The 13,914-nt window shown below is 33.6% G+C and overlaps 3 protein-coding genes across 7 annotated transcripts; 1 reads left to right on the top strand and 2 right to left on the bottom strand.

Annotated features, from left to right (window-relative positions):
- Nucleotides 1-101: 101 nt before the first annotated feature.
- Nucleotides 102-3,945, top strand: LOC143367754 (protein-lysine N-methyltransferase EEF2KMT). Of its 3 annotated transcripts, none has more exons than XR_013085090.1 (7): nt 103-544; nt 621-764; nt 838-1,029; nt 1,095-1,596; nt 1,919-2,084; nt 2,626-2,992; nt 3,468-3,945. XR_013085090.1 is itself a non-coding variant. In XM_076809918.1 (6 exons), the coding sequence occupies exons 2-6, from the start codon at nt 464-466 to the stop codon at nt 2,023-2,025; spliced, it is 1,026 nt and encodes a 341-aa protein (XP_076666033.1). In that variant the 5' UTR covers nt 102-312; nt 458-463; the 3' UTR covers nt 2,026-2,314. The 3 variants fall into 3 exon arrangements, 1 of the variants encoding a protein (XP_076666033.1); XR_013085087.1 differs by having other exon boundaries at nt 2,626-3,019; XM_076809918.1 differs by lacking the exons at nt 2,626-2,992; nt 3,468-3,945 and having other exon boundaries at nt 102-312; nt 458-544; nt 1,919-2,314.
- Betaggt-ii (geranylgeranyl transferase type-2 subunit beta) lies at nt 3,350-7,305 on the bottom strand. Of its 2 annotated transcripts, none has more exons than XM_076809923.1 (6): nt 7,137-7,305; nt 6,551-6,655; nt 5,302-5,658; nt 4,677-4,821; nt 4,366-4,541; nt 3,350-3,660 (listed from the first exon to the last, which is right to left on the bottom strand). In XM_076809923.1, the coding sequence occupies exons 1-6, from the start codon at nt 7,137-7,139 to the stop codon at nt 3,442-3,444; spliced, it is 1,005 nt and encodes a 334-aa protein (XP_076666038.1). In that variant the 5' UTR covers nt 7,140-7,305; the 3' UTR covers nt 3,350-3,441. The 2 variants fall into 2 exon arrangements, with proteins under 2 accessions (XP_076666038.1, XP_076666047.1); XM_076809932.1 differs by lacking the exon at nt 7,137-7,305 and adding an exon at nt 6,921-7,058.
- A 245-nt stretch (nt 7,306-7,550) lies between these two features.
- Nucleotides 7,551-13,048, bottom strand: LOC143367678 (WD repeat-containing protein 43). Of its 2 annotated transcripts, none has more exons than XM_076809753.1 (7): nt 12,671-13,048; nt 11,010-11,504; nt 10,294-10,735; nt 9,539-9,845; nt 8,766-9,010; nt 8,125-8,306; nt 7,551-7,691 (listed from the first exon to the last, which is right to left on the bottom strand). In XM_076809753.1, exons 1-6 carry the CDS (start codon nt 12,866-12,868, stop codon nt 8,137-8,139), a joined length of 1,857 nt encoding a protein of 618 aa, XP_076665868.1. In that variant the 5' UTR covers nt 12,869-13,048; the 3' UTR covers nt 7,551-7,691; nt 8,125-8,136. The 2 variants fall into 2 exon arrangements, with proteins under 2 accessions (XP_076665868.1, XP_076665873.1); XM_076809758.1 differs by having other exon boundaries at nt 7,586-7,688.
- Nucleotides 13,049-13,914: the final 866 nt, after the last annotated feature.

Below are 13,914 nucleotides of genomic sequence, written 5' to 3'. Positions count from 1 at the left end.
AGCTCAGAGTCAGTGGGAGATTGCGAATTCGCTATTATAGTGTATTCGGACGGTTGCACTGATACGCACTGAGTGCGAATTTTAGCCTGTTTTAGCCAATCGGAAGCGAAAAAGTTCACACTCAGTGCGTATCAGTGCAACCGTCCTAATACGCTATTAATTGTTTGATTCTTATAGAGCTTGTTTCGTCTCTATTAGAGTTACAGTAGTCTGTCACTGCTCGTCAGGTGTAAACCTAGCATAACCATCATTAACCATCAGTATGCATCGGTATTTCAACTTTTCAGCATGTGAGGCATAAAAGTCCAGAAGGTGACAGATTTATTCTATACCCCGTGTGTGGTATAATAACTAAAATATTTACGATCAATGAAAAATTTAAACACGAAAATAATTATAAAACATCAATAAATATAAATGCAAACAATTTCATACACGATATCTTGTTTATATTCAGAACAAAATGAGTCCTAATTTATTTGACATAAATAATTTGACAAAACAATTTCTTTGCTGTGCACCGATAAATACATTGGATTTAATTGTATGAGAATCATATATTATGCTTGTAAATAATAGTACTGTATTATATTTGTATACAAATTATGCATTAATTTCAGATTCCTAAACAGACTATTAGTTATTTCATTAATTTGAATAGGCAAAGGGAGATTTTGGAGAGCACAGTAAATAATAATTTGATTAAAAAATACCCTATAAAACGTTCTTATCAAAGAGCATTTTTAAAGTGGCTTATGAACAAGGTATTAACACCTGTTTTGCATGAAAACATATTTACATGAAAAACTTAATATTGTTATATCATTTTCAACTTAGATAGAGGAAAGTGGTTGCGAAATTCATGATGATATGTACATTACATACTGTAATTTAATATCTTCAACATTTGACGAGTTCACTCATTATCGACACTTTCTATTAGAAGATAAAGAAGGATCGGTTCACATAAGTCTGCACGAAAGCACAAATATTATATCGGAAGGAACAACTGGATTATGTATTTGGCAGGTATTCTAATGTCATTATTAAACAAAATTCTTTTATTCAATCATAATAATATTACTAATTTACAGGGGGCACTTGAACTAGGTAAATGGTGCATAGAAAATAGCAGTGATTTTGATGGAAAAGTCATCTTAGAACTTGGTTGTGGAGTTGGATTAACAGGACTGTGTGTTATCAGGAAATGTTTCCCAAAACAATATGTTTTCACAGATTGTCACAACGATGTCCTAGACATGGTCTCCAAGAATGTGAAGTTTAATTTGTTACCTGATAAAAAGACATCACAAGTTAAACTACAGTCAAAAATTAATAGATTAAAGCTTGAAGCAATGTATGGCAATACAAGTGTTCAAATTATGGAACTGAACTGGGAAGATATTCATAAATATATAAATGAACAGTGGGTTATACCAGATATAATAATTGGAGCTGATATTCTATACGAGGCAGATGCATTTCCCATATTAGTGTCTGGATTAAAGGCTTTGCTGTCCTTTAATAACAGATATGCTATTATCGCAGGAATGGTCCGAAACGAGGATACTATCTCACAGTTTCTACATCAATTAGGTATATTTTCTAGACAGTATAACACCTTCCCGTGATATAGTGATCTCGTAAATGCAGCAGGGGCCTGGGTCCTTAACGCCTCCGAGTATTTCAGTGGCAAGTAAAACGCTCAGGGACATATTCAGTGTACTTTTTTCGGTATTAGTTCTTTGTGATCAGTACAGAAAAGCACGTGTAAACCAAATAAGTACAGCCTTATAGCATCAGTGGTATACCACTTGAGTAGGTCTCCCTCTAGTCGCTATATCTTGGGGAGGCATTATAAAACATATTTCTTGGATAATACACAGTGAAAACAAGTGTAATTTTGTTTTCATTTCAGAACTAAACAATCTTGCTTTTGAAGAATGTAGTATCCCAAAGCAAGTACTACGTATACAAGTAATAGACTCACCTGTTAAGATACTAAAGATCTTTCAGAAAAGGTGATGAGTTTAATGGGATAAATGTTACCACGAATCCATACTCGGGGGATCATTTCAAGTCTAGTAAGTTTAGACGAAAGAGGCTAACGAAATCGAGTTACATTCTCCTTCGAGTATTCAAATTAACCATACAGTACGTAAATTGCTGTTAAATGTTGTATTTATTAAACTCTGAGACCCTCGTATTTCTCAGTGCGTCAAAACCGAGAGCTGGACTTAGGTATCGCGACAATCACACACTAAACAATTGTAGAGACCGAGCTTGCAGAATATACCTATTTTGTCATTTGTTACTCAGAGTTCTTTTATTTGAATCTAATCATCTGAATTTCCACTGTGAGACTAACCCACACAGATACATCTTTATCGCTCGAGGTGTATTGTATTATAATGTTCCGAGGCTGTAATAACATTCTTAGTGATTCCCGGGGATACCAGACCCCGGTTCGTCCGTGAACACCTACCTTCCTAGGGGCTCCCGGGAATACTAGGCTCCGGTTCGTCCACTACTAACAAACTCCATCCAAACAATCTCAAATCCTCGGCTTCGAAGTCGCCAATATTATTGCCCTCAGCCTCGGCTAGTAACACAATTGGTTTTCAGGATTCAGAATTAATTCGAATTCTATACAAAATCTCCCAGGATTGAGGGATAATCCGGAAAATGCAATATCTTGATGCATGAAGACATCGAACCTTTTCAACATTAGTCCTTTACTGTTTTGGGATCCGAGACTTCGTTCTCGAGATATTAACAGTTGAATATTAGCGGTGGAAATTACGGGCCGTGAGGTTCAAAGCCGAAACAGCTGACGCGGAACAGTGAAAAGATTCAATTTGTAGTTGGTACCGCTAGATGGACGATAGATATCTGGAAGCTGGGGTTATTGCTAGATGACACCATATGTAGAAGCTAAGAAATAAGCGACGGCTCGCATATTGAACATATGTCAAGGTCAAGGTCATTGAAGGTGGGTTCCCTAAACAGCATGTTTACCGTGAGTAATATTGTGAGATTTGTTTATAGTTATCAGACCTGATATTTCAAGCCCGGTTTCATTCAAAATGCACTTGCCCAATTTTTAAGCAAACTTGTTTAAAGTCTGTTAAAAAAGATCACTACTTTATGATCCTTCCCAAATTAGTATATCGTTAAGAATTTTATGATCCTGATAGGAATGCAACATTTATTTATATGTTTAAGAACATATCTCATTTGTGTTACGTTGCATGGAGCAAGTAATTTTCGAAGAATACATAACAGTACATGGTGTTAATAGAGCAAATAAAGATGTTTAAGATTACAGATAAGAGAATAATGGAAAGAATTGGTGCAAAATATTAGCATTATATTTCATCTTATTATATTACTTCATAAAAACTTAAATCTACTAAGAAATTACTTTTCTTAAATCAAATGTCAATCACTTCGGTCTAATCTTGCAGGTTTCAGCTGTAACCTCTGAATAACGTATTCAGGCATGCAATATGTCGGATTGACGCTTTTGAGGGAGTAATCAGTGTTTAAAAGCGAAAGTGCAGTTAACCCAAATAGAGTGTGGAAAGGATCGGCAACATCTCCTGGACGATCGCTGAATCCTCCCGATTCCGAGTCCTGACATGCTAGTATGAACTTCACCTGTGAACCAAAGTTAAAGTAAAAAATTTTAACAAATTTTATCCATTTCTGCATTTTCTGTATAAATAATAAGTTAAAGTTGTCATAACAAAATGTTAAAACCCCCAAAAGATACAGGATGTACATTTTACATTTAATGTAACCATGCGAAAATTTTTCGGTAAATATGCAGAAGAGGGAGCCGCAACTCCAATTTTGTTGAATTTCAGATATGTTGTAGAGGGGAAGATCCTGAGTAATATGCACTTTGTCCGAAGCGTGAGACGATCGTGGTTCAAGAGTTATGACGGATTAAATTTTCCGTATATATGTACGTTTTATAAGATGTATGTATCCTTAGTAGATTCGGTAATCATACAGATCAGCTAACTAACAATAAGTTACCAATATTCTAAAATGCTTGAGTATATGTCACGAGGTATCGGTGTAGGTTTAGGGCCAGATTTGGGGGGGGAGGCCTCCAATCTAGCCCCAAACCTATACCGATACCTCGTTTTACTTTTTAATAAACAGTGACCGCCGATTAAGTTATAAGGAAAAGTTAAATTATAATGAAAAGTTATAATAAATATAATAATAGCTCTTGGACCACGATCGCCCAAGGCTACAGCCTACTTAGCCTACAAACAAATCCGCCCTTATCAGCCACTACTAGATACTCACAACAGTTAAACTGCAAACAAAGTCTGTAGGAAAAATACATACCAAGTGCTCTTTATCAACCCAATGAAGCCGACCAAGAATAGTGAGTGCAGATGAAACCCACCAAGAATAGCAAACATCAGGTAACTTCTCTGGTCGTCCATTTAAACCTCCGGACGGAAGCTGTCTTTCGCAAAGCCACCAACTTAACTGATCAGCATCTACTAAGTTAAGGCAACCTACGAACATTATTTTAGTATAGTAAGTATGCATTTCTGAAAGTATTTCTTCTACCTTCGTTTCTTTCCACTTTTTGGAATTGTATAAACTTTTATCATCCTGTCGTTCAATTGAAATAAGAAAAAAGGAATTACCAGTTATTGATAAAAGTCCCACACCGCAGTAAATCATGCCAGCATGACTTTCGCCGCCCGGTTTTGATCCAAAGCCGCCATCGAAATTCATACATTTCATGACGAATTCAACCGTTTTATCAACGTCTATCGCGTCCATTCGGTTCTAAAACAATGGATTTCTAGTTTTATTCCAAAATTGTTGCACGTTCAGATATCGAAATTGAAAGCAGTCGTTACAGAGAATAATCTCACTATCAAAATAATCTTGATAGACCTAACAATAAATGTTTGTGGTGCGAAATAATTAAAGAAATATAACACCAACTCAAAATGAAAAAATTACTATCACAGACACTTTTCGCATTTTCAGTCCTTTAAGCCGCGTATTCACCTGTGCATTCGGCGTGCACCGATTTTTTGCTCGTTCGGTATTCGGTGCGTGTTTGGGCCGGTCCACTTGCTGGCAGTCCATCAAAGCGTGCATTCGGGTTCGAACAATACTATGAAATGGACGCCGCAATTTTCAATCAACCCCGAACGCGCGCCGACCGCCCGCTGAGCTCCGAACGATCAAAAAATCGGTGCGCGCCAAATGCACAGGTAAATACGCGGCTTTAGCTATATATTTTAAAGCTATACTAACCAGAAGCGATAATGTTGCCACAGCACAAAAGGAAAATCTGATATCAACTTCACCCCAGATGTCACCAGTAAAACTTCCATCTGGCTGTTGCCTTTCCTTCACGTATTTGACTATTTTCTCCATATCAATGGTATCCAGAGCATCGTAGATACAAAGTATCTGCACTGCGCTTAAAGTGTGGAGAATATGTGGATCGTGTTGTAAACTTGCCGCTATACCGCCACTTTCCGTTTGACACTGGGCTATGAATTCGAGGACCTCGTTCCGATTGGTTTGTTCAAGTTTGCCCATAAGATCAAGCGCTGTTAGACCCCAGTACATACCAGACATTCTCATGTGTTCCATCATACAATATATCTAGGATTTTTTAATATTTTGGTTAATTTTTCTACACATTTTTAATACGAATACATTCAATTACATTTCTTGCATTCTACTTCAGTCAAGTTCAGTGACTCTCCCCTCCATTCGCCTTAACGATATCTTAACGATATTATTGATATATCGTTAAGTATCAATAAGATATGGATAACCGATAGTCCCAACTCTAGAAACTTGTACTGAAATGCAGTAAGTAGCAGAAAAAAAGAACAATTAAAGTAAAAAATGAACAGTGGTTAGTGATGAATGTGGAAATCATTCCTCTCTGCTTATAGCTTTGCGAAATCGTGAATCGATTTTTTGTTGATGCCCTTGTATAAGATCTACCAAAGTATTAAAACTAGATATTGATGTTGTATAAAAATTTGCCTGGGTATAGTCTGTCTGCACTTTACAACAAATGAACATATCCCATACTCAAACATTTAATATTTTCATATTTAAGGAACGAATTGTTGTTTGCGCTGTTTCTTTTTTGTTATTGCTTATGCAATATAGACTAACTGAATGGTATTTAGTAAATTAGATATATTTGCTACTCCTCACTCCACCGTAAGCAAAGGCCTACTGATTAAAGAAACAGAAACCCCTTTTTTTTCAAATGAATCCACGCAGGGAAAACGATTGTATGTGAACACATGTAACTTAAGCTATTCCTGTGCCCATTTAATCACGAGCGGTCATATTCGCACAGACAAAGCGCAAATGTGGCATCAGCCTTATGAAATGAATAGACGCGTTATTGAGATTTACAACCAATGGATGGAGGTCTCGACCTGTGAACTGTTGTCTACGTCTACCAGTATTCATTTTTTACTTACAAAGAAGAGAATCAAACAAGAAACTAAATAATAATTATTATACTTACATATTCATCCTTATCCTTACCATAAGAAAGTAAGAAATTTGTATGCTTTTCCAACAGCAGGTCGGGAACTGAAGTTGGAAGTTCAATGTCGTGTGTTAACATTGGCTAAAATGTAAATTATATATGTTTGAACTTTTATAACAATGAATTTTAAACATCAGAAATAAATATAAATAAGCCATCACACATATATTTTGCTTAAGGAGCACATGAATTTATAAGTCATTAGAAAAAATATATAATTGCATTAAAATTATAAATATATATCTATTTATTACAAATCAAACAAATAAGTAAGGCTTAGAAATGTAAAACTTACACAATATCAATGATTAAGAAAATATACATATGATTATACTTGTCAAGTAACCTTGAATGTCAATTGTGTTCTGGAGTTTAAACATTCAAATTAATATTACGAACTGTTCTAAGGACACATTTGCAAATTTTGGAAATTTTTACGTTATACATATGTATATATGCACACTTGTAATACATTAAAGGCAAATAAATTTGCAGTGAAATATTGTTAACCTATTATGTAGTCAATACTAAATAGATCGTATTAAATTATTCTTTCACTTACCATGTTACGAAGATTTTTAACAAAAACAGAGAATATTTAGGATCTCTCTTAAAGTTTAATCACTAAAAACTGCACACCCGTAATTTTCTCACTACAAATTCTTAAGTATGAAACTCTCATATACACACCTAACCTCAAATTTTGCGACTATATACATGGCACACTTGCGATAAGAACAAAAAGGCGCGACGTTTCAAAATAGACTCTTAAAACTTTATATTTGTAGAAATTTTACTTTGCAAAATGTATAAGTTTAGAATTGCTTTCATTTTTATGCCCCACTAAATTCGCGAGAAATTACTTTTAAATTCCATGTTTCATTTTGAATATTAGAAGTTCCATTTCAGTGCTACTTTTACATAAAAGATTTTCATCTTATGATTTTTAAAGGAAAATTAAATTCTTACAAATAAAGGTAGAAATACCAGTTTGAATGAATTGAAAAAGTTCGATGATAATAAAAATGCATAGTTTCTGTAGAAAAACGTCATTTATTTAACATTTCATGTTCTCTTTCTTTTCCACATTCATCATATCCAAGAATTTGAATGTCTACTGTAACAAAGCAGAATATAAAATCTTATTACTTATTTATCTAAATTTTCCAAAATATTGCTGAAGTACTGTGGCTCGATGGAAAGAAGTCGGTTGAAATGTCACAGGGGCAACAGGGGTTCTTCGCTCACATTGGCTCCCGCCGCCCGTGTCCCGTTTGCTTACTATGTATTCGTTGACGTTGTCGCGCCGGCCAATAGGGATATACTATTCGGACCTGATATTCGAACCCTAGAGTTTCTCGACCGACTTCTTTCCATCGGGGCACAATGCTTATATATGTTTTCATTAATTCCATAAAAATGATGGGATTATTATTATTGTAATGTAAAGTATGAAATTGTTTTTTAATTATTTGAGTAAGAATAATTTAATCACAATTTACTAATCATTCCAATCATTTTCCAATAATATAAATTCTTTAAAATTCTACCTCAACGAATATTTAGCTGGATATAGATTCATCTTCCCCATCAGAATTTGTAGTTCTGACGTTCTCATCGTCCTGTTCTTCTTGATCATCTTGATCCTCCCGATTTGAAATTTCTTCCCAATTTTCGTCTGACTCACTTTCTAGGTCCTCGTCTTCCATTCTATCATCTTCATCCGAAGAATCTATTAAATTTCCATTAATTTTGTGAAAAGAACTATTCCAAGTTCAATGCAGAAGTTCCAAAGGAAAAAAGTGTAATAGATTTTCATAAACTTATAAAAAATAGTCATTCTACGTCAAATCGATGACTTTTTGCTATTGCCTTTCTGTGTTTAAACTTTCCCCATTTCTTGCGCTCAAAATTTTACTCCCCAAAATTTGCTACCCTAGGCTGCAGCCTACTTAGCCTATACACAAATCCGCCTCTGCGTTGATTCCCCCTACTACGTCACTGACTTTCAACACTTTCAAATTTAATAGCTGTTCCCCCTGTACTACTCCCTATACGATACGTCACTGAGCTCCCGCCGCGGCCTTGTCTTTTCTCGTTTCGGTAACCCTGCTCAGCAGGATGACCTTGACAACATACGTCAAAGTCAAGGTCATTGGAAATGGGTCCCCTAAACAACATTTTTACCAACCTGAATCCTGGTAAACAAGACAATTTTCGGTAGCGTCCTTTTGTTGTTCTTCAACTGTCTGAGCAATTTGACCAGTGACCAGAGAGACGCGACCTTTCAGTTTAGAAACCTCTGGCAATAGAGACAATTTGGCATCTATCAAACTCAAAATAGGACCAAATGATTCCATGAGATCCGCTTGCGACAAGAAGTGACCAGCGTGTGTCATCAATAATGCTTCTAACCATTTGATAGCAACTTTACTCCTACAATGTAACAATAAAAATAAGAGAGTTAGTAACACGTTTTTAAAATAAAACATTTTTTAAGACAATTTACTAAACGAATAAATTTTAAAACTTTGTCAATAATTACATTGACATTTATTAAAGTAGCACAAATAAAATTAGCAAATAAAGCCATTAAAAGTTCACCATAATGTTAATACAACTTGTATAAATAACTTCTTAAAAATCTATGTCTGTAGACACTACTTAGATTGAATTAGAAATAATTTCATTCTTATTTAAATTTTCATATAAAAGTGTAAATAGCTAAATATTGCAAAGTTAAGAATATTGTATTGAATAACAGAGAGAGGACTGTTTGGAAATGCTACAAAAGTTCGTTTAAAATTTAGAAAAACATTTAGCATGTATTATTGGATGCACATAGTACGTAGAATTAATAAATATAATACCTAAAGTGTATATTTTTCGATCACAATTTCTGAATTAGCTAGCACAGTAACAAGTGAATTAAATAAGAACTTAATTAATTCTTGGAAATCTTACGCGTAAGTTTTACCCTGGAGCAAGATAGTCAGTTCTTTCAGCAGTGGTCCAATTGCCTGTACTGGTAATTTGGCAATGGTGTTCCTAATAATGGACTCGTTCTTCGTAAGAAAAATACTGCTCAAAATAGTCTTATCCTTACTATTCAAGCCTTGAATCAGAAGTTGTGCTCTATTGCTACCTGTGCTAGTAGTTTTCCCTGTGGGACTGGTTTCAGCATTTAGGCTCAGGTTTTCCAATCTGTCTTTGAGTAACAACTGTGATCCAGAATTACTTCGACTCCTTTTTTGTGAGGCTTCAATTATTCCTATGTAAAGAAATCAATTAAAGACAAAACATATGTAGTTAATTCAGTCACATACATCTCGAAATGATATTCTCGACCATTTTGCGTTATTAAATACATACTAGAAAGGAAGGAATAAAACTAAATGGATGAATAAAAAGATATAAAATCAATTAATTAAAGCCAACAGAATTAATATCTACTAATTTTTAGTAATCGCACAGAGTGCACATGTAAATAACTATATTTCTTTGATAGGAATTTATGCTTCCTCAGTATTTGAAGCCTATGAACAATGACGAAATAAAATATCATTTTTGTAACATTTCAAGATGTTGACAAAATTAAAAATATAATCTACCAGTAATAATGTCAATAAATTTATGCAGCTTGGAAACTAACTATTTTGAAGGTTGAATAACTTATTATTAATTATAAGCACTATGTTTAATTATTAAATGACAAATACCTGGTGCAAGATATTCAACGTTATCTTCAATTATAGTAGTTTTCACCTTAGAAATGTCTTCTTTTTTATCTTTATTTCTTCTTGTTTCAGAGCGCACTAGGCACTGTACTTTATCAGAAAAATCTGGGACCACCCTTTCAAATATAGGATTAAAATATGTACCGTATACTAAGAGCAATTTTTGATCATCTGTTAATTTTGCATCTAGGATAGAAATTTGTTGAACACTATCTTTTTGACTTATATCAGAAGCCACCGCAACGTTTAAGCTAGGCTTCAACGGTTTTGAGCGACCATTTGTTTGGTATTGAAATAAATGTGCCTGCCCAGACCTCGATACTACCAGTACAATCACCTGGGAATTCTCTGAGACATTTACAGAAACGCTTATCGCGTCATCTTGAAGAGCCAAATTTGTCACAGGGGTTCTGTCACTTTTATGCTGAAAATATTTTTATAATTATTATTTTTCTAAATTAAAACCAAACATACATAGTTTATATTAATAATTTGAAAAGTACATCATAATTACTAATCGAGTAATATCAAATCGTAGCCTAGGAATATATTTATGGAATTTAAGAAAATATCTAATCGAATCTTGTGACTTATATTGATTACATTAGTCAAATATATCTACTTTTGTTAAATATGTTCATGTACATAAGTAATCTTTATTTAAACGAAATTATAAAACTGTATATAATATATCTTACTTCGTCTAAAGCCCACACACTAAGACAACCATCTCCACGGGCTCCGCTAATCACGTAATTACTTCTAGGTGCCACTTTAACGGTACAAAGACATGTCACTTGATTAGCATGGCCCGTGAATGTCCTAACCAATTGCTTACTAGAAAGATCCCACCACTTAACAATTCTCTCTCCTGACAACAGACTCTTTCCATCTTCTGTAATTGCTAAAGATGTTGTTTTTCCTTTCCCAGATTTCCATTTGCATTTCACTGCATTTTCCTTAAGATTCCAATGAATTATATAATGATCATCTGCTGCACTGAAGAAACCAGCATTTTCAGACCAAGTCACTGCTGTAACTGTACCAGAGTGACCATCTAGTTGAGTAGTAACCGAAGATGTTGCTGTGTCATAAAGGGTAATCTTTCCACTTGAAGAACCCATTGCAATAATGCCTTTGGGATTGAATTCTTCTGTAATCGATTTCTTTCTGCGTTTCTTCCATGGTGAAGGCTGAAAATGTATGTAAGAATGCTAAGATCTTTACATTTTACAGTTAAGACATAAAAGATGAATTTACTTGATGATTAACTTTGCACTTAATATATTTAAGCACAAAAGTTACATATAATATGGTGCAAAACCTGAAACATATTATCTTATAAAGTTGAACTCTACTGCATGACCTCAATCGATATTAATAATAGTATATTAAACAAATATTTTGTATTATTATTATGATTTTATAGTCATTTTTAGATATTAGTAAATTGGAATATTCCAAATAAAAACATGTAAAACATGTCATAAGTAACAATTAACATACAATCACAAAACGAAATTCAAAAAATCGAATACATGTAGGAATTGTAGTAAGAAGGAACATATGTAAAATAATTAATAATTACTTGGTTTAAAATATACGGGACGATGAATATAAATAAATTCTTAGTAATAACTCATAGAAATTTTTATTCCACAAATACCCCTCTACCAATTTAAATACAAAGACAAAAATATACAGAATAAACAACAAATTATGGACAGAAATGTAAATAAATATTTCTAAACATTCATGGGGTACTTTATAAAAAAAATAAAAGTAAAAGCAATTCTGTGGACTCAAACTACAGAATAATTTTTTAAACGGACGAAATTTGAAGAAATATTAACTTTATCAATGAGTTTAATAGTTATGTATTTGCTATGAAGATGAATACCTATTAGAAAAGTATTGAAATTAAACAGCGTACTTTTGTGAGAACAGCCAACTAAAAGTTCATTTCTATATTTTGAGAAAATTAAAGCGTGTGTAAGAAGTATAACCTAAAATACGCATTCGATAGAATATATGAAAACGAAATGTATTTTAGGCGACAAACATTTTGATTAATCAAAAATTACTTTTACAGAAACATACATTTCTAAAAATATAATTTCAGAGTTTAGTTCTATATAAAATTTCGAAATAATTGTAAACCGCATTGGAAACATAACCTTCAAAACTATACTATGGAGCACATTTAATTAAAGATAAATATATGAATATTCATGCCTGAAACCGTACAATTTTAACACAACCTAGAGATAGTCCACTTAAATGTAATATACAACATAGATTCACAAAGTAACGTGAAGGAACTTAAGTTTGATGTAAGATAAAAAAGCACATGGCTCACCGTAGCATTTGTTGATTGAGGATTGACGTAAAGCCAAGCCAAAGTACAACACATAGAAGAAAGATGAAAATTGGAGACATATTCTTGTTTTAAACGGCCAGTGGAAGTATCCCAAATTTTCAACTTTCCATCGTTTCCGCAATGAGCAAAATATTCACCATCAGAGGAAAAAGCGTAACAACTAGCGGCAGCCGCCATCTTTGAACTATTGGTACTATATATAAAGCAGAGTTACAGTAACAAATCGAGTAAATTTACTCACAAGGAGCAGTCCCGAAATGACATGCATCGATTTTAAGGAAACTTGGCATTTAATAGTTCTTAAAAAAATATTTAATTCGTATTCTTTTTATCTACTAACATCTATATCTAGAAAGTGAAAATAACCTATAAAGGTGTTGGGGGTGAAACACCTATTTGGTTCAATACCTCGGACACTGTTAGGGATAGGGAAAAAGTTTAAATGTGAAACGTGTTTGCTGTTAAACGGCGAATTTATTTACGTACACAGTTAACAGAAAAACTCATTTCTTTCAATAATTTATAAAACGTTAGCATACTTTTGTTCATTTTTCGTATTTACACAGCGGTACACAAAGTTGAACCACTTTTGTGTATGTACATACATACGTACCTACCTTAATTTATGTATGCGAACGTCACGCACAACCAAAAATAACTAACATTTCAAAGTATTGAATTTCTATATTACAAATGAACATTAATGTATTTGTAATTTACCCACGTTCCCTGCGTGGTGGAGTCTGTGCAGAGTTAGGCATTATTCGAATAATCTTCGAATAAAATGAAGTTAATCGAGAATAACGAATAATTTTTTATTCGAATGATCTCGAATAAGGATTGTGAATAAAATTAAATTATTCGAGAATAACGACTATTTTTCACCGAATAAAATCGTTAATCGTTATTCACCAATAAATCCTGCGATTTATTCGTTATTCGAAATAAATTTTGCCCAATTCTGAATAGTTTCAAATATATATTATGTTACATGCATCTTCAGTTTAGGGCTGCAGGAATACTCAAATATTCAAGCAGCTTGAAGTTCAAACCGAGCCCGACTTTCAAACTGATCCGAGAGCTCAAAAGAACCGAGTAGTAGTGATCCTCTAGAGAGTAATCGGTATAACCGCAGTCATCTTGGAGCAAAACCGGAAATAAACATATCTATTTCTTTCAATCAATATTTCTCTCTCTCTTTCTATCAGTATTTCTGTCTCTTT

The sequence above is a fragment of the Andrena cerasifolii genome, chromosome 1 (assembly GCF_050908995.1).
Source record: "Andrena cerasifolii isolate SP2316 chromosome 1, iyAndCera1_principal, whole genome shotgun sequence".
Lineage (NCBI taxonomy): Eukaryota > Metazoa > Arthropoda > Insecta > Hymenoptera > Andrenidae > Andrena > Andrena cerasifolii.
The sequence above is the reverse complement of the archived record's forward strand: the minus strand, read 5'-3'. Positions and strand labels throughout refer to the sequence as shown.